Raw genomic sequence first — 21589 nt, 5'->3', positions numbered from 1 at the left:
TACAACTTCAGTTGCTTCAATGACTGCTGAAGAAATCTCATCTGAAGTTGCCACCATCCCTTCCTATTGTTAACCTCTAAAGCTTATGCTCAACATACTCTAGATACCTCTATTTTAAAATGCAGAATTTGGTTCAAATATGTTGGTATCATTTTCATTATTTGGCCCCATGACCACCAAACTTTAAACAGCTTCTGCCTGATCAAACACAAACACTTCACCAATGAAAATCTGTGTGTTGAGGCTTAAGTGCTGTGAAGAATTTATGTTCCACCATAGCGCTGATAATATTCCATTAAATCTCCTGTTGGAGGTTTAATGGAATATTATTAGCACTGAGAAAGGATTAAAACTAATTTTAATGCTTCCAATATTACATCTCAGTCACATCTTCAGGGATTACAAAAAACTTTTTGTAACAACACACACAAACAATACAAGAGCGAGTGAACTAAAGTCCTATCTAGGTGGTGCGCCCTCTATGGACATTTGCAGGTGGCCTAGGATGTAAAGAGGGGATCTCTAATAATTAATGTTTCCCAAATTTTGCGAAGTTTTATGCAACCATATTTGTTTAAATTAGGTTGATTCCTGAGTGCAAGTGCAAAGAACAGCCTTTCTTTTTTGAATTTACTATGATGGAGCATGGTGTTTTTTCCCCAGGAGATCCTGTATGTTGTATCCAAAACATGGTCTGCAAGGCCAGATTGATTATAATCGTGATTGCAGATGTATGACTTTTGTTCTTCTAATCGGATGGTTGCTGATCTGCCTGGAAATCAGCAACCATCCTATTAGAAGAAAATTATGAAAACAAATAACATATCCACCCAGATTAGACTTCACAGGAATTACTGAGACATATAGCATTAAAGTGAAAAATAAATTTCTAGAACTAGGGAATTACACTGATGAAACAACCCCAGAAGAACTTTGGGATAAAACCAAAATATTACTGAAAACCACAAAGTCAACATTGCCCAAAAAATCTAGAACCAACACACCTGGATATCCAACTAAACTCTGAAACAAGTCAAGAAAAGAAGAGAAAGTCAAAAGGACTTTACAGAAGATGATAGACAGATCTATAGCAAGTTATCCAAGCTCATCAAAGGACTTTGCATTAAAGATAAAAAACAACTTTGTCAACAACATATGCAGAGAAATTGAAAATCACTCAAATCAAAATCACACCAAAGACCTATTTAACAAAATAAGGCTGATGAATAGAAAATTTAAACCAAAGTATTCAAGTATGGTTGATGTCAACAATCATATTCTTACTGATCCAAAAGACATCCTTAATAGATGGAAAGACTATTGCTCAAATCTATACAAAGATAACACCAGAGACTCCATAAGGAACCTTTAAAAGAAGTAGAAGAAACTCTAAAAAAAACTCAGAAAAGGGAAACCCCAGGCCATGACCAAATACACACTCTGTCCAAAAAGAAACTGAACTTTTCGAAAATAGAAGAAACTAGTGGCGTCACTTGTTGTATATTTTTGTTGTCGAAAGCGACAACCTTCATTAGTGTTGTGTCAACTATTTATGACATTTGTTTCATTAGAAACCGAGTTAAAGTGCCAAAAGTTACAGTGTGTTTTGACAAACGGTCGGAAAATGAGTTTCAAACAGAGAGCTGCGATTGACTTTTGTGTTAAACTTGGTAAAAGTTTTATCGAAACGCATCAAATGCTTTAAAAAGCATACGATGAGGAATGCTTATTCCGTACTCAAGTTTACGAGTGGTTTAAGAGATTTCAAAGTGGTAGTGAGACGCTTGAGGACGACGAAAAGCCGGGCCGTCCAAAAACTGGACTGAGCGAAGTTAACATCCATGATTTCATAAAAGAAAACCTGAAATCGTCCATGAGATTGATTGAAGATGAATTAGGGATTCTAAACTCAACTGTGAATGACATTTTGACCAAGAGTTTGGCCCTTCATAAATTGAATTCGCGATTTGTTCCCCACAAGTTGACCGACGACCAAAGAATGTATTGAATCAAACACTGCAAGGATCCCATTAAAACCAGTCGTAAGGACTCAAACTCCCTTGAAACAATGGTTACTGGTGACAAAAAGAGGTGTTTTGAGTATAAGCCTGAAACAAAGTGCCAGAGAGCTGAGTGGAGACCACCAGAAGAGGGGCACCCTAAAAAAAAAAAAGTCGCTTGGAGAAGTCAAAAGTAAAGACAATGCTGATTTGTTTCTGCGATTCCAAGGGCATTATCCACAAAGAATTCGCTCCGCCTGGTCAAATGGTCAATGGTGAGTTTTATCTCGAAGTTTTGAAGCGATTGATAGCAAGAATTCGTCATGTACGGCACGAATATCGTGATGTATGGAGCAGGTCACTTTTGCACGATAATGCACCATCTCATCGTTCGAACATTGTGAGACAGTTTTTGAGCAAAAACCAAGTTTGTGTGTTGGAACACTAGCCATATTCACCTGATTTTGCACCCTGTGACTTCTTTCTCTTCCCCAACTTCATTTGCCAATGAAAGCGATACGACACCATTGAAAACGTTCAAGTGCAGTAACCACGACCCTCAACAGTATCCCAAAAACCAATATAAAAAACTCATTTAACGAACTAATTGAGCATGCCAAACACTGTATCAAAGCTTAGGGAGATTATATTCATTGAAATAAATTACTTGAATAATTATAATTGGCCTGCGTTTTATTTTCTATCAAAAGTTCGGTTTCTTTTTGGACAGAGGGTGTACCAAGTGAAATTCTCGTATGTCTAGGACCGATAAGAATCAAAACAATCAGAAAAAATTGTAATAAAATCTGGAAGGAGATTCGCATGATGATCAAATAAAATCCATTTTTACCCCAATACACACACGCACACAAAAAAAAGGAAATGTCAACTAATGCAATAATTACAGAACAGAGTAAGGCTCTCGAAATATTTTTCTCTATATTATTAAACAAAGACCTAAACAATATGTTGAGCAACAACTCCTGCAGAACAGGCAAACTTTAGAAAAGGATGTGAAACCAGAGATCAAATTTCTAACCTAATGCACTTGGTTGAAAAAGGCTCAAGAATTTAATATTTCCTTGTATGTGTGATTCATTGATTATGCCAAAGCATTTGACTGTCAAGTAGAAGGACTGTAGAAAATGGGCATCCCAAGAACACTTGACACACCTTTTAAAACAACTCAATGAGAAGAATCAGGCTGTGGTGAAGATGTATGGAAAAACAGCTCAGTGGTTCAACATCGAAAAAAAAAGGCATGAGACAAGGATGCACACTCTTCCCTGATCTATACAATCTTTATGGAGACTACATTATGAGATAGGCACTTAACAAACATGATAGTGGTTACTCAGTTGGTGGCAAAAAGATAATCTTAGGTATGCTGATGATGCCATTCTTATTGCTAGCAGCAAACAAGAACTAGGGTCCCTCATTAAAAGAGTTGAATGGCAAAGCCTGAAATATGGTTTATCATGATAAAACAAAATACATGACCATAGATGAAAATGAAAATTTCGCTCACCTTCTTGACTTCAAGAAGGTGGATGAATTCAATAAGCACGAAGAGTAGATGTCAACCAGAAATTAAAAAAAGATTTACCATGGTGAGGTCACAATGGTGTAATTGCAGAAAATATGGAAAAAACAAACATTTCTATCACCACTAAATCAAGACTGGTCAAAAGCTTGGTCTTTTCAATTTTTATTTATGGTGCTGAATCTTGGACACTCAGCAAGAAAGATATGGACAAGATAAACAGCTTCAAGATGTGGTGCTGGAGAAGGATGTTGAGTCTCCAGGATAGACAAAAGATAAACTCAAGAGGCAGCTATGTGACATTATAAATGAAAGAATTATCAAATATTTCGGTCACATTTCGAGATGTGAAAATAACAACCTGTAAAAACTTATCATCCTACACAAAGTGGAAGGACAAAGAAAAAAAAAGAGGATACCCAAGACGAAGATGGTTGGGCCAGATTAAAAAGATCGCTGGAGTTACTTTGGAGTTGGCCACTGCTGCAACAAAAGACAAAAGAAATGAAGAGACATTGTGACTAGAGTCATGAGTCGTCAGACATGAGGAGACCGAGCAAGAAGATGATTGCATGTGTGTCATGGGCACCAAGAGTGAAATCTCATATCACATATAAAACAGGATATATTTATATGTAAAAGAGTAAAAACTGCCTTAATAAATCTAAATTCCATTCATGAGGTAACTGTACTGTAATCATGAATTCAATCTCCACACACCTTGTTTCAAACAGATCATAATAATTAGGAACGCAGGATGTCCAAAACATTCAACATGACTGAATGGGATTTGAGCCAGCCAACAGAATGTTGGTTACAATGTAACAATGATCACTCATTTTGTTAGGCAAGATTAAATTTTAAAAAAATTTTAAAAAATACAGCTTGATGGTTTCATGACTTATTTTTAAGTTGTATTAACAACACCAAAGCACAACACAGCATGTATGCACGACAGTGAGTAAGTGAAACAATGAAATTGTAATGGACAAAAGATCTAAAGACCTATTTTGGCACTCTCTAATGTTGTAAAAAAAAAAATAATAACAGCTATGTGGAGGTTGCTCTTAACATGACAGTCTCCCAAATTTTTGGCAAATTAATGCAACTATATTTGTTCAGATTAGGAGAATTCTTCATAACCATGACTGATTCAAAAAAATAATATTTTGGATCTGTAACAACTTCAAAATAGCACATTAGTTTTCTTCCATCTAATTCTGTGTGAAGGGGGTATTTAAAGTGTGGTCTGCCAGTCCTGATTTGCCTTAACAATGGTAGTGAATGTATTTTTTATGTTCTTCCAGGCAGACGTTAACTGATCTTCTTGTCTGCCTATGGTAGGCCAAGTCACAGGGAACTTCATACATTCCATTGTGTACTACAGGGTGAATTTTATCCTTAGGCAAGCTGATCGAAATTGCTAATTTAACATGAGGTTTGAATGTGGTGTGAAGGCCATATTTCATCAGTACTTTGGCTATCTTTTCTGATGAGTGGTAATGGGATCACATTACCCCTCCCTCCCCTAATACACAGGAACACATTACCATTTCAAATCCCTATGTCAAAGGTACATAGAAAAGATAGCCAAAGTACTGAAGAAACATGGCCTTCGCACCACATTCAAACCTCATGTTAAATTAGCAACTCTGATCCGCTCACCTAAGGATAAACTTTACCCTCTAGCACAGCCTGGAGTGTACTGTGACTTGGCCTACTATCAGCAGACAAAAAGATCAGTTGACATCTGCCTGGAAGAACATAAAAAATACACTCACTACCATTATTATGGCAAGTCAGGACTGGCAGACCACACTTTGGATGCCCCTTCATACAGAATTAGATGGAAGAAAACTAATGTGCTATTTAGAAGTCATTACAGATCCGAAAGATTATTTTTTAAGTCAGCCATGGCTATGACGAATTCTCCTAACCTGAACAAATATGGACGCATTAATTTGCCAAAAATTTGGGAAACTGTTATCTTAGGAGCAACTCCACATAGCTGTAATTTTTTTTAAACATTAAAGGGTGCCAAAATAGGACTTGAGATCTTTCATCTGTTATAATTGTATTGTTTCACTTACTGTCGTATATACATGCTGTGTTGTGTTCCGATGATGCTGTTTTGAAATTCCATGTGTGGCCTAAATCAAAGGCTTATACAACAGAACAAGAATCTCACTACTTCTACATGTCAGTGTCCTCCGCATCATTCCCAGAAGCCTTTGTGTTGTCTTCACAATTTTGGCGATGTGTCCCCTAAATTTTAGATCCTTATCCACTATCACATCTCTTATTTCCTCTACCTCTAACAATATATTCTCACCAAGCATAAATCTTTGTTTTCCAAATTTGAAAACCTTACATTTTGCAACATTGAACTAACATCCTCATTTCCATGCCCAATTACTCAATTTATTCAAGTCTTCTTGTAAGGCCACAACATCTTCACTACTCTTTATGGTTTGTCCCAGCTTTGCATCATCTGCAAACAACAATATCTCCATCCAAATCTTCGCCAATATCATTAATATACAAGTTAAACAGTAATGGCCCTAAAACAGACCCCTGAGGCACTCCACTAGTGACTTTCCTTTTCCTGGATATCGCACCCCCATACACAACTTGTTGATATCTATCAGATAGCCAGTCTCCAATCCAATGCACTAATCTAATATCCAACCCCATCTGCTCTAGTTTGACTGTCAACTTATCATGAGGTACTCTATCAAAAGCCTTTGCGAAAAATCCAAGTATATTACTGTGTATCCTTTTCCTCTGTCCAAGAAAGCAGTCACTTTATTGTAATAAGTAAGTAGATTACTAAAACATGACCTCCCTTTAGCAAATCCATGGTGTCCATCAAAGATAATACCATTGTTGTCAACCCAACTCTGGATCCTAGTTCTCACAAGCTTCTCCAACAACTTAACCACAACACCTGACATACAGATAGGCCTATAGTTTGATGCTCGAGTTCGATCACCTCCTTTATGAAGTGGCACAATCTTGCCCTCCTTCCACTCCTTAGGAACTTGACCAAGTGCAAGACTCGTATTAAAATAATATGTCAAGGCAGGTGTCAACTCCCTGGCACATTCCTTCAGAATACGTGATGATATATTATCAAGTCCCACAGCCTTGTTTACATCTAGTTTACTCAACTCCCCAAACACCTCTTGCTCACTTATGGTCAGTCTCTCCTCCCCATCATCAACTGCTCTCAATCTCTCCATGAAGTCACATTCACAAGATTGAAAGATCTTTATGAACTGCTCATTAAGTATCTCCACCACACATTCTGCAACAGCTGTCTTTATACCATTTTCTCCAATCAATGTCATCCTTCCATAATCATTCTTTCTTTTGCTGGCTACATATCAAAAGAACTCCCTAGGATTCTTTTTGGCTTCATTAGCTAACTGCTGTTCATACCTCAATAACAATTCATACCAATCTCATGCTAATTTATCTTATTTGTCAATCTCACATTTATATTTTCTATCCTGAGGAAGACACAAAATAATGTGGTGAAACTATTTGGTATCTTCTTAATTACAAGTGTTTTTTTTTTATGACCAGAGAAATCCAATCTTCATTATTAATCTTATACTTCACGCAAATCACTCAAACATGAATTATTAAATTAATTACAATTAAGCTTTTAAGTTTTTTAGTGTATTTCTGAATACACTATTGCTACATGTGCGTGCATAATATGAGTTGACACAATGACTACACTTTCATTCCCAGAAATATTTTAACTCCATCAGGGTACAACCATTATAATTTAGTAGAAATCCATATTTTTATGTTATATAAAACAAAAATTATTTCATGTAATTCATGGACGAATGCTAATAACAATACATGAATAATTATTTTTTTGCACAACTTTTAGATTTTTAGCTAACAGATTTGAATAATTTACGCTACTTTATTTATCTATAAAATTTTGAGTTAAAACTGGGCAGAAGTACATGTAGATCTAACATTATATACTAACACCACTTACTGAAGGGAAAAAAAGGAGGAAAAAAAAACATCTGCTTGTACTATACTGCATTCAAATCTGAAAATATATTCTAGCATTTATTTACATATTGAGTAACACACAAATTCATGACATTCCATAAAGGAGGAAAGAATCCATGTTTTCATTATTATAAAAAAATCAGCCTTACTTGGAATAGTTAATGTAAGTTATTAATCAGCCAAAATAATAGCAATTAATTTTGTGAAGCATATGAGTTTTACAAAAGTATACATGCTCTCAAAAAGGGAGATGCAACAGCTATGATTCCCAACACACCACTTATGCAATAGATAATTTCATAATGGAAACACATCATTGTGATTTTCAAATGTATAAAATTAAAATGCTTATACTTAATTATCTTAGATCAAAGGAAAATTGATATTACACATCCAAGGACTTATTGGGAAAGGGTACTCCACACAATACATCTACACTACTTAATCTTTTCTCTACATACTACAGCATCTAATGCCTATTAATAATACTTTTGTCTGTTGTGTTTTCTCCAGCCAATGTGCCTGCATGTAGGACCCAGGAGAAAGAACCCCTAATATTTCTGTATGAGATCAGCTAACTTATTAGCTGCAAAAGCTCATATAAAGATTCCTCTTGAAATGATGAGAATCAAACAGGTATTTTCCAACTGAAGGGTGAAAACTGCACTATACATGCAAGCTACCTACCTACTTTCATGTATCTCAGATATAAATGAGGACTCAAGCTTTTTCACTGGTTTATAGTTTCCAAAAAAGAGAGTTAAATAGTGCAGTTAGGTATTGAAGTACTGTTTGAATGTTATGATAAAACATTTTATGTGATGGGAGTCAGTTAACCTGTTTGTATCAAGTTTGATATCCAAACATGTAAACCTGGGTTACCCAATCCTTAGTTTCCCCCCACTCTGTGCTATATATATACAAGTTTACCTTTTCTTGGTTGGTTGGAATCCACAAAAAAATAATATGATGATCTATCATGGTATTAAAAGTAGTGTAATCTTTAGTACCATGGATGGACTAAGGAGTCTTCTTCTTCCTATCATGGAATATAGGCCATGTGGCCTGTTCCGGTCTCATGCCATCTCTTTCTTGGTCTTCCGATTCTTCTTTTTCCAAGGAGTAGATAACCTAAAAACCTCTCATTTCCATCCATGCATTTCAGGTTTTGAAATACATGATTTATATGAAAAAAACCAAGCTTATCTTTAATAAGATTTCAATGTGATTATAATATATTAAATCTCTCTAAAACAGCAGTTCCCAGACTGCAGTTAATATAATAACTTTATTTTGTTATTCCTGCTTTTTGCACCCCCCCCCCCCAATCAGAAGTATTTATTTTTCATTTTCTTATATATTTCGCTCCTAAGTCATTCTGAATTATCTACTTTGTGATCTTTCTGACCTCCCTCCATTGCTGTGCCGAAGTGTAACAAAGTTCCAAAACCTCGTTTAATGGGAAAATATCTGGAAATAATTAACTGTGCTCTAGTGCTGGACAAAAGGCACCTTCACCAAATTCCTCTGCTCTTCTTTATCTTGAACTCTTCCAAGCTCTGGTCATCTCATCCTCCCAACATCTTTGGTCTTCATGTTCTTTCCTTTCCATCTCTGGGTAATAACATTCAGATATTATCTTTGTCCATATTTCAGTGTTGCTTCCTGGAACATGACCTGTCCATTACCATGAATCTTTTACTAAACCTAAGTATTATGCTTTATCTTGTAGGGTGATACAAAATATTGATATCTCCATTTGGATCTCAGTAGCTCTCAGTCAGACAAAAATTTTTTTTATTCAAAGTCCATGTTTCACTTCCATATGTCATGATTGTAAGAATGCAGCTATCAAATGTTTCGTTTAAGATAGATTGGGATGTTCCCCTTCATGTTGTTTCCCAAAAGCTGTCCAAACCCAGGTGAATTCTTCATAAATATCTTCATCATCATAGCCTCTCTGTTTAATAATTTAATTAAATAATTATTAAGCCAACACATTGTCTTTGTTAAAACTCACTCATGTTTCCAATATCACATTTTTTTATATTTTTTTGAGAAATTAAGTAAAAACTTCGATGCAGTCTTAAAATATAGTAATGCATAACATATGCATTACTATATTTTGTAACTGCACAATACGTCAATTGCTGGGTTCTAGAAATACTGAAAATTTTAACATTTTTTACACTTTTTAAAATTTGCTAAGCAAGAGCATTTCAAATCAAGAAAAATGTTTATTAACATAATGCTTTGACCTCATTGTGATATGACAGATTTTTTTAGATATTATCTTTCCCACATCAATCACAAAAATTACATTTTTACAGATCCCCGTCTCATCCTATAGTAAAATGGGGTATCATTCAATACTCAGATTGTCTCATTTATCTCACTTGCAAAACTTTAAGTTTCTTCGGTGAATAAATTTAAAGATATTACCCAAATGATCTAAAAACTGTGACGCAATAGAATGTAAGTTTTATTATATCACAGTTTTGTGTAATTTATTTACATACACAAATGCCATGATTTATCAAATGGCTTCCGTGTATTAAATAGCACTGTAACAAAAATAAAGAGCAGTGCAACATAATAAGAATTCATGTTAGAGGTTTAAAGGAATATTAACAGCACTGAGAAAGGATTAAAACTAATTTTAATACTTCCAATATTTCTTCTCTGTCACAGAGACATCTTCGGGGATTACTAAAACTTTTTTGTAACCTACACAAGGATTGTATATAACTATGTGCACGTGTTGTTTTTATATGTGGGAACTGAGTAACTCTGTGTGAATTAACCGAGTCTGAACATAGTAACACAAAAGAGAGTGTGGCACTGTTAGATTAAATTTAGGAGTAGAAATTTTGGAAATCTTAACTTAAAGGGGGGGGGGGGGTTCAGACTCTTTAGTATTCAAATACAATACAAAGTGAAACTCAAGTCCTATCTAGGTGGTGCGCCCTCTATGGGCATTTGCAGGTGGCCTGGGATGTAAAGAGGGATCTCTGATAATTAAAGTTTCCCAAATTTTGGGAAGTTTAATGCAACTGCATTTGTTTAAACTAGGTTCATTCCTGAGTGCAGATTCAAAGAATAGTCTTCTTTTTTGAATTTACTATGGTGGAGCATGGTAGTTTTTTTCCAGGAGATCCTGTGGGATGTATCCAAAACATGGTCTGCAAGAGCTGTGGTCTTCTAACTGGATGGATGCTGACCTGCCTGTTTGTCCAAAATAGGCAAGTTTACAGGAACAAGGTACTCCATATGCACCAGGCACTGAAAAAGGAGGGAGCTGGTCTTTAGTGGAGCGGGTAAGGGTAGCAAGTTTATGGTGGGGCTTAAAAGCTGTATGGAGGTTCTACTTTTTTAAGCCTCAACACACGTAAACATAATAAGAGTAAAATATTCTATTTTGATCCCTTAGACATATTGTAATAATTTATGTAGCTAATATTACACTGAGATTTGTAACAATAGTGGATAATGTTAATTTATAAAACAGACAGCTAGGGGTTATCTTTAATGTCACTCGATTTTTTCAGGACTTCTAGTCTCTCATTGGAGAAACTTCAATCCAAAGTAATGATGTAAAAAAACAAAAGTGATTTTGTGATGCACCTTCTTTCCTCTCTATTGGCTAGTGTATACATACACATATATATATATACACACACACACACACACACACACACATATATATATATATATACACATACATACATATATATACATATATATATATTATCGTTCATATTTACTTGGTAGATAATGTTATATATATATTATCGTTCATATTTACTTGGTAGATAATGTTATAAAAAATTAGTTTGAATGACTATATACCAAGAATGATAAAGAATAAGTTTAAGATACTACTAGTTTTGTTGAATAAATCAACTTCTTCAGGTATCACAGGCAAAGAATTATACAAAGAATTATATCTGTTGATGTAATTTTATCATGTCTCTGTTATTTTATATAATTCTTTGCCTGTGATACCTGAAGAAGTTGATTTATTTAATGAAACTAGTAGTATCTTAACATTAAACCTTATTTTTTTTCATTCTAGGCATATAGTTATTCAAACTAATTATATATTACCCAAATATAAGAAAGTTTTACCTCAAGCATTTCCACATATGTCTGTAACTTTGTTAATTACAGATAATAATATCCAGTGCCATATTTTGAAATCATAAGATAAATCAGAATGTATTTCTGATTCGATTTTCTTATTTTTATTTATTTTATTTTTTTTAGGATTTGAAATTTATTAAAATCGTGCAGTTTCTAAGCTGGGAAAAAGTGCGGAATTTGAAGATGACTCCCTTAATAAATGACATTCGTTTCTAAGGGAGACTTACCAATGATCATGTGTAAGCACGCACACACACAAAGGATTTTTCCCTCAAAATAACAATTTGATATTTACCTCATCATAGTAAATTTAACAAAAAAATAACTAACGGCACGTGGAAATGGGCATCTCACATGTCTGAAATATCAATTCCCAAATGATTTATAGTAATATAATGCTATTTATGAAAAGCCAAAAATATTTATTTTTCGATATAAACAATGTAATTATGATGAGAAATTACTATTTATTGAACTGTTTCAAAAATTAACACACTTTTACATAAAAGGAAATTAGAAAGACATGAAAAATAAAATATCAAGTTGTTAATGTACGGGCATCATCAGCTGAAACTGACAGAAATAAAACAGAACACCGGTATACTTGACAAGAAAACACTTGATTGAAGAGTAATGGCGAACTGGAAGTTTAAACATTAAAAAACATTTAACACACCACAAAATCAGCGTGAATACACATTAAATACTCACTGGCATTCATTCATTATCTCTTCTTGAGTTCGAACTTGCACGGGAGCAAATTTTTCCACTTTCTCATCATAATTGCAGAAACACTTCGTAATTTTCTCATCGAACGTGTTGACTAGGTCTTCCAGAGAATTTGAAAATGTTTCACCAAAATTATTAACCAAAACATTATCATTTGCTTCCGGTGTTGGATTTACGTCTTTATTTGAGTTCTCAACATCATCTGAACTCTGAAAGTCACTAAAATCCGACCAATCTTCTGTCTTCGCTAAAGGAGCCTCTATCTTCAGTTCTGCCATTTTGACATCCCTCATTTCGCTCGCTTAAAATCCCGCACTACACGAGACAGCTTATGCTCCCAGTGCCTGAAAAATAAAACAAGTGACGTCATCGAAAAAAACTTGTTGGTTACGTCATTTTAAATCAATAGCTACTGGGGAGAGAATAATAAAAAATAATAATAATGTAAAAGCTACAATGGTAACTGAGAATATAAACTAAAGAAAAGGCAAAATGATGACAACAAATTAAATAACTCTAATTTGTAGAGCATTTCCGTCCAAATATGTTTTTGGTCTTGAAACAGTGCAGATTTCAAAAAAGTCAAATACATATTGAATATTTAATACAGTTTGTTTACTTGATTAAAATAGCAGCAAAATTCTCGAAAAATGCATATGGATTTATATTTGGGTTTCTGTATTTTCATGGGATTTGAGTCTTCTATCACTAAATTACACAAACCTATATTCGGCATGAAACTCTCTGATTCCAATCTCTGAGTTTCTTATTCGGTTTTAAAACAATGTGGGATTTAATGTCCCTTAATTTAAATAGTGTTTATATCGCCGAAATGAAGCCTGTTGGCTCTTTATATTTAAGCAACAAACCTTAATTTCCCCAAGCCTTCAAGTCACAAATTAGAAGGAGGGGAAAAACCGTAAATATATGTATTGCTGATTTTAAATATCCAAATAAATGTACTTCTTTTTGCAATTTAAAAAACTGCATATAGCAACAATCAACAAAGAATCTTAAAAGCATTAAGATGTTACTGAAAATAAGAGCCAATAGGCTTCACTTTAAGCATTAAGATGTTTTGTTTCCGCTAGGAAAAATTGAATTGTTTTTTGTCAAGCTTAATATTTCAGAGCGACATTTCTTTAGCAACGCCAAAATTCTGGATAGAATACCATTGCAATGTGGCTGAATTATTATTTATAGTTTGTGTGCACCTGCTTCCTCCCCCCCCAAAAAAAAAATCAACAAGAAGTTTATTTGAAAGGCAGAACATACACAAGCATTGTGGACAAAATGAATACCTATTGAAATGGAGCCTTATTTTTTTTTTTTTTCATCGCCTCATGTGTAGACGTCTCATTAGACAATCATTCTTATAGACCAGAGGATATCAACCTTTTCCAGTGGCGTACCACTATATTTAATTCAAGATATTAGATGTACCAGTAAGACCAGTGGTACACGTACCATAGGTTGAGAATCCGTTATAGACTTTAATATACGCAATTCCTATTTCCCGTTTGTAATCAAACAGGCCAAACTAGAAGAAAAGATGAAGTATTTGCATACACATCCGTCCATTTATTACAGAATATCAGAGAACTCTCATCACTCTCCTGCACTCCTGTTGTTTTCTTAACAACAGGAGTGCAGGAGTTCTCCTTCCAAGTACATGATAAATATACGCTTTCTCTGGGTAATTTAGATCATAACCTGGTGCAAATTTCTCTCCTATGGAAAATCCTGGTGACAACCACTCTCAGTCTAATTCTCTTTGGATACAATGGAAGTTAATGAGTGAGCCCATAATTTCTTATACCCTTTTCCATGGCCAGAGTACTATGTCTACTCGCTCATCCAAATATTAGATCTAGTAGTTACAAATATGTCTTACTAGAATAAAAGCTTTCAGCCTATCCTGCTCAAAATCTCCATTCTTTATCCAATGCTCGATTTTTCAACAGATGTGTCAAAATGACCCAAATTAATCACTTTGAACTATACATTTCGCTATGAAAATAAATAGCAAAATACCAATAAATCTGCTAGTCCTAAAGGTCCTTCTAACTCTAAAAACCCTGCTATATACTATATGTGATCTCTCTCTCTCTCTCTCTCTCTCTCTCTCTCTCTCTCTCTCTCTCTCTCTCTCTCTCTCTCTCTCACTCTCTCTCTCTCTCTCTCTCTCTCTCTTACATAACAAACTTAATCAACAAACTTGTGGAAAATAATAATGAAAATGCCATTATCAGCCAAGTTCTTCCGTGCCTGGATGTCCAATAATTAATCAATGACTACCAGTATAAGAATTCTACCATTCTCAAAACAAAAGCAATCTCTTTGCTACACAAGGATGTTGGGGGAGGGGTCAATTTGGTTCATAATATAAGCAATAGAAGCATTTTGGGGCATCTTTCAAATAATTCAATTATAATAAAAAAAAATTAATGTTCGCATATAATTTATTATTATCACTTCCATTGAGTCGAATAACTCATCGAGGGAGGTCACTTCACACCACACCATTTACGATAGTCAATCATCTACGTACTACGCCATCTACCTCCCACTTTTTTGGTCTATTAATTGCGTGTGTTCTCTAGCGGATTTGCTTTGGATGAAAAACACGATTTGCCGGGAGAAAAAAACAAACTGCTACCTCCGTATGAAATTGGCTGACTCAAACAAATTAGAAAATCCATCTAAAGATTCCTCTTGTTAAGTTATGGCATCAACTTAGGTCTCTTTTCCTGTCGAAGGGCACATTATTCGGTTATTCTTCCAACTGTGCTAATGATACTATTTAATTTCATCGTAGCATACAACTAATTATTGAAAGTTCCAGTAAATTATTAGGAAAGAGGGAAAATATTAGTTCTGCAATTCTCAATTTTTCTCCTAATCAGGTGTCTTTATACAGGAACTCTCCAGAATTTAAGCATAATAATAGAAACATTAGAAGTTCGATTAAAATTAATATCAATACCAAAACTAGTAAGGGTGTTCTTTTGAATTTAGTTTTAGGTGTTTCTGAATGAAAGCCTCATAGCCTTAGTCAAGATAACTAGGCTATAAGGACCGTAGTCTGGCCGGCTGGTTTACCTGTTTTGGGGGTTGAAACCAGGGCTGAATGCTGGTCTTGAAATTCACGCTTGCTCTTGTTATCAATCAGAGAGTGAGAGGTGTGATTGAAGTCTGATTAGCGGAATAATGAGTTACTGATTATAGAATGATATTCTAATTCTATCTTTTTCAATTTAGCTACTTGAATACAAATTCTACCCTATGGTTCTTCTTTATGAACTGGTGAATAACATCGTCATAAAAAGTTGGTTGTAACTTAAAATTATATTTTCCCAAGCAACACGCACACTTGTAAAGGCTGGCTGAAGCTCACTGGCTAGAGCTACTTTGACTGCGTATGGCCTGTGTTTAAGACGACGTGAAGGGAGCGGAAATGGCTATGCGCGCGTATGAAATTACAGTGCTGCAGCGAGGACCTGGAAGCTCCGACAACCGAGCAAGCCAATGTAGCTTTGACTAGACGAGCAAGTATCGGCCTTCGATACACAACGCAAAGCTCAATTATTGCCGCGCAAGCTTAATACGTCTTCTGTCTACAAAAATAAAAGCTTTAAATGGAATGCTTTTAAATGCATGCATTTATTAACAAATAAATATTACTTCTTTCTCAAGTAATGAGCTTGCGCAGCAAGCATAGCAAGCATGGAGAATTCGCCCCTGTTGAAAACCCACCATGCCATATAAGGCCAGCTCAACTTACCGTCAATAAATAAACAAGCAGGGGTTTCCCAGAATGAGTAAGAACCTATTAGATTCCTTTTGTCCACTTCTATATTAGTAAACATTCCTTGGCTCGACAGATTTTAGTGAAATCTGGTACTTATAATCGTCCTGATATGGCAGAAAGCAATAACTACACTTTGGCTGTTGGACGTTTTTTCACTTGGTTATACTATAAATTAAAGATACCAAGAAATTATATACTTGGTTTAATCCTTTATTCAAGTGTAAGCAAACGAAGTTTGCGCCTGAAGTATTTTCAAGACTGGGGCAACTCGTATAAAGAAGCTAAGACTTCACATCACTTGCCTTAGTGTCCCATAATGCAAAGCACATCTCCTTGCGGACATGTACAATGCTAAGCATTATGGGAAAGGTCACTACCCAGACCGGTTTCGACTTTTATTGAGGTCTCATCAGTGAGAGCCAGACCCAGAGGTGATACCAAGGTTGAAGTAGTGGAGAAATCAAATTTTCATATGCGAGTTGGCAAAAGGTGTCACACCTTATTATTAAAATACTCTGGATTAGAGACAGTTAGTTGTACTAAGGCAAGTGATATGAAGTCATACCACCTTTACCGAGTTTCCCCAGTCCTGAAAATACTTCAGGCGCAAACTTTGTTTGCTTACACTTGGATAAAGGATTAAACCAAGTATATAATTTCTTGGTATCTTCAGTTTATAGTATAACCAAGTGGAAAAACTTTCAGCAGCATGGACGAATGTTTTCAGCAATTCCAAAAATACGGAGATAAAACTCTTCCATAAAACTGTTTATTCACTACCTGCAAAGTACTGAAAAAGGAGGGAGAGAAAGCATTTAGTGATACCTGCTTAACAGACAAGAATTGAATTTCGTTGCCTGGTGAAGACACTGTGCCGCTTACTAGAAGCCTGAAGTGGTTTTAAAATTTTCATGTTTGGTCTCTAGAGGATAATTTCTGAATTAAGAAACAAAATGCCAAAAATATTTTTAAAAATTTTAAATAAAAAACTTATCCCATATTAATGTACTATAGGTTAAGTCCTTCCGTAGGTGAGAATCACATAAAAGATAATAATAATAATAATAATAATAATAATAATAATAATAAAAACAGCATGCCAGACTACCACCATCAGCATTCAGAATAGTCTCTATAATACACTAGGCACATCGCTCCACAAGATTCTGGAAGCACTCCATATTGACTAGATCCTAGAGAGATGCATAATGAATTCCATTTAATCAGATTTACTAGTGGTAGGAGCATGTCCTTGTTATCATGAACATATCGTTCCAATACATCCCAAAGATGTTGAATTGGATTGATATGCGCCAATTGAGTAACAGATGGAAATCAACTCCTTTTTTTTTTTAATTAAAAAAACAACAACTCCTAAACGCGAGAGGCAGTAGCGCCTATAGCAAACAAATGCTATATGCAGGCTAGTGTTAGGAGTTGATATTCTTCTTTAACAGCTGGAAGTTGTAGTCCTTTGGAAATACTTCATGAGAGAGGCTGTTCAACAGAACTGAGTGAAAGACTGAGGGAAACAGGTTCGGTGAGTATGTAGTTCGACCTTTTGGACATCTGCTCCTCGAGTTCTGTAAATCTGGCAGAGATGGAAGCAGAGGCGTAGCTAGGGGGGTGCGGAGGGGGCGGTCCGCCCCGGGCGACACTTTGAACCTTTTTTGAATTTTTGCAGTTAATTCTAAAATACAGTCTCGAGAACTCGGTTCCAAATATTGTAATACTACTGCGAATTTTCCTCACAATTGCTGTAACTATTGCTAGTTGTGAGAAGAGTTTTTCTAAATAAAATTGATTAAGAATTACCTACATTACTATGAAATAGACTTCGCCAATGTCATCGACGATTTTGCTACAGAAAAGCAAGAAAAATAACATTTTAGCATGTTGAAATTAAAGTTTCACTTCAAAAATAAATATAGTGCTTTAATTTATTTCCCTATATGTCATTTTGACTTTTTGTAGTATTTTGGTGTCTATTGAGAGGGGCGGCAAACTCAGGGACCGCTCCGGGCGGCAAAATCTCTAGCTACACCACTGGATGGGAGGCATAATGGATGCTAGTTCTCTGAACGGCAGTCAAGGAAATCTCTGTAGAAGAGACACAATCCCGAGGACTAGGTTTCCGCATTGTGTCCCATTATTAGATATATGATCATGAAATAGCGTAATCAGTGTACTTGGTTAGCATTCAGATAGGATGTGCTATTCAACCCTTACTTTACTGATATCAAGTCTAAGCAATGATAATAAAACATACTGTACGCTGAACCACTGCCATGCATTTCTGTCACAAGAATAATGACAGCGCTTCAGCGGTCGGAACCGATGATGCCCTCTAGTTCGAATCCCGTTTGGATGAAGAAACATTATAAAGGCTTTTCAATTGACGGTGAGTTAGTTGAATTAAGGAAGTGAAATTTCCGGAAACAAGTTTTTCATCCCGCAAAACTAGCCAGAACAACACAAGCTATTAACAAACATGATGCACTGGACTTGTAGTAGCACTGATTGCTTCGGAGCCATAATTCCACACAACAAAAAAAAAACTTCCATCCACAAGTAACAAGAACTAGGTTCCATCCCATTATGCAGATAATTTCTCTGGTTAAATACCGATGCTTCTTTTCTCAACCTCGTAGCTGCTGTCTGCTTACTTTTATTGATCGTCTGCTGTTATTAGACTAATTCAATGCTCTTGTTGCCAACCGGGTAAATGATTATATCATCTTTGCTCTCCATAAAGCTGGCTGTGAATTCAAATTCTACCGGAGCAAGGCGCTTATTAAAATCTGTATGCACTCGATTTTCGTCGTTCGGTAATATCATGTTTAGTTACTAGCAGGGTTCCTAGGGTTTCTAATCCTTATTCATCTATGGTAATAAAAAAGTACGATAATTTTATAACCTTCTGTTAGCGGGATTCGCATTAAAAAAAACTTCGGACAGTGTCCAATGTTTTTGGAAACCTACTTATCCAGTCTGTGTGTGTGTGTGTGTGTGTGTGTGTGTGTGTGTGTGTGTGTGTGTGTGTGTGTGTGTGTGTGTGTGTGTGTGTGTGTGTGTGTGTGTGTGTGTGTGTGTGTGTGTGTGTGTGTGTGTGTGTGAGAGAGAGAGAGAGAGAGAGAGAGAGAGAGAGAGAAGGGGAAGCTATAATAAGCAGTCACTTGACCAATTGTAGACACATTTATTAAGGTTTTTTTTTTTTTAACAATCTTGTCGATCCTTCATATGAATCTTGCATCGAGGCTCTATTTCCAGATGCATATATACTGAACGTAGCCATCCTTAATGGGACAAGGGTGTCCAAGATTATTTTACTTGTTCGTCTAGTTCCCACTGTCATTTTATGTGCAATGTAACTACAACCTTGACTACGAGTGATTCAGAGATCAATAAAACAATTTTTGACTTACGGGGACACATTCGCCTCCGAATTCGACGGAAGCAGAACGAATAGCACTATTAGGTACTAGGAGATTATAAAACGAAGGGAAAAATAGGTATATCTGCAAATTTATTATGCACACGTATATTTTTTTATTTTATTTTAATAGGTATTAATTGAATTTCTTAAATCTTAACATCGTTAACAATTACTGTTTTACAATGTAATTTTTTGCTTAGACTTATAAGGCTTATTAGACTTTGCTTATAAGGGAACTGCTTCGTGGAGTGATATCAGATATTAAACCTGCATATAATTACAATTGGGTTGTATGTTGAAGGTTAATGAAAGTAATGAAGTTGGGTGTTTTCTGCGAATTTTGTATGCAATATCAGCTTCTAAACTGAATGAAGAAATACGGAGCATGTTAAACAAGGAATAATGTTTACTTTTTTTCTTTTCTTTTTTTTGATATCTTGATGAGTGAAGTTTTCAAGAAGTCCTGCTTTATAAGTGAGGTAAGTTCCCCAAGGTAGCTTAAATAATTTCCATTTGTAAGTATGCCAAAACCTGATTTAATATGTGTTATATATAAACAGGCGAATTTCATTTCAGTTAAGAAGACTTGATTGTGGGCTGCACTGGCCAGTGGTGCTAATCTTAAACTAAATCCGAAGGACTGAGAAACATGGAAAATAATGAGATTAACCCAAATTGTGGACAAAGTAGAAAACGGTCGAAGCTTTGGAAACTTGGATATTTCAAAATAAATGCAGGTTATATGAAAATACTGATTAATATCTTAATACAGAAATGGGTTTATATAGAACAAGAATATCAACTGATCTAATTAAACTATGAGAATATGCTATCTGCACCTCATCTCCGTTTTTCAGTTATATCAATTATTAAACAATTGCGTGGCGTACAGTAACAACTGTGTGATCAAACATAACTTTTCCTATAACATGAGAATACGGCCTTAGTATAACACACACACACACACACACACATACACATCATTTAAAAAAAAGTTTTTCAAGAGTTTGGGATAAAGTCTACAACACGATATAACTGTTACGTAGGACCACCTCCTATATAATGACATCATTAACACAGCAAGTGAATCTGACCGTTTTTGATTTACGTAGTTACAAATGTCTGTCGTTGTTTATTATTATTATTAATAATTTAAAGCTAGCTTTTCGCTATCGACAACTGACACTTCATATCTACAGTTTCATATTTTCTTTTTCTGCAGACTGGTTTCGGACAGTGGACCACACTTTTGGAATATTAGGTTTCAAATTACATTCTGGAATATTTTTATTTGCAATTAGCAGCAGTGAGTTAATCCCCCATTGACTTTGTTCTGTCCGTTCCTTTGTGCCAGTTTAACAACTCTGCTCTGGCTGGACAGATTTTTGGCAAAATTCGGTATATGTGCTCTTTATGTAAATTTGTCTAGCCATTTCGTTTGCTATTTTCAAATTGGGCAAAATGATACGAAATGAAATGTATAAAATTATATGTTGCAAGCAATAGTATATTTATCGATTATATTGCCGTCATATATGCATGTATTGGCCACTTAAAATTATACTAAACTATTTTAGCATTATTATTTAAAAAAAAAAAATCTCTGAGCTCAAGAAGGTTGTCGGAAATTTTAGCAGCGTAACAACTTTTGAATTTATAACCGAATGTGACTTGCTAACCGTTTCCATCCATTTCAGGAAAATATATCAAAAAATCAATTTAAAGATATTAATATGAAGTCGGACTATCCAAGACGAGAGAGCGCGCATTCCAACTTCCACAGTCACGAACTGTATATGCAGTTATTTAACACCGAAGCGTGAATACATGAGACACGCATCAGTTTCTATTTTAATTCTATTTTCAATATACCATCGTCACACATT

General features: G+C 35.2%; 1 protein-coding gene across 3 annotated transcripts in view; it reads right to left on the bottom strand.

Moving 5' to 3' along the window:
* Positions 1-21589, bottom strand: part of LOC150101391 (fasciculation and elongation protein zeta-2-like) — a 253210-nt gene that overhangs the window by 106515 nt on the left and 125106 nt on the right. For all 3 annotated transcript variants that reach the window (XM_090399993.1, XM_090399992.1, XM_090399994.1), the window contains exon 2: positions 12439-12800. In XM_090399993.1, the coding sequence (XP_090256119.1) occupies positions 12439-12749 (311 nt within the window). In that variant the 5' untranslated portion in view covers positions 12750-12800. The remainder of the gene's footprint in view (positions 1-12438; positions 12801-21589) is intronic.

Source organism: Typopeltis vanoorti, chromosome 11 (assembly GCF_054136105.1).
Source record: "Typopeltis vanoorti isolate ZY-2024b chromosome 11, IOZ_Tvanoo_1.0, whole genome shotgun sequence".
Classification (NCBI taxonomy): domain Eukaryota; kingdom Metazoa; phylum Arthropoda; class Arachnida; order Uropygi; family Thelyphonidae; genus Typopeltis; species Typopeltis vanoorti.
The sequence above is the reverse complement of the archived record's forward strand: the minus strand, read 5'-3'. Positions and strand labels throughout refer to the sequence as shown.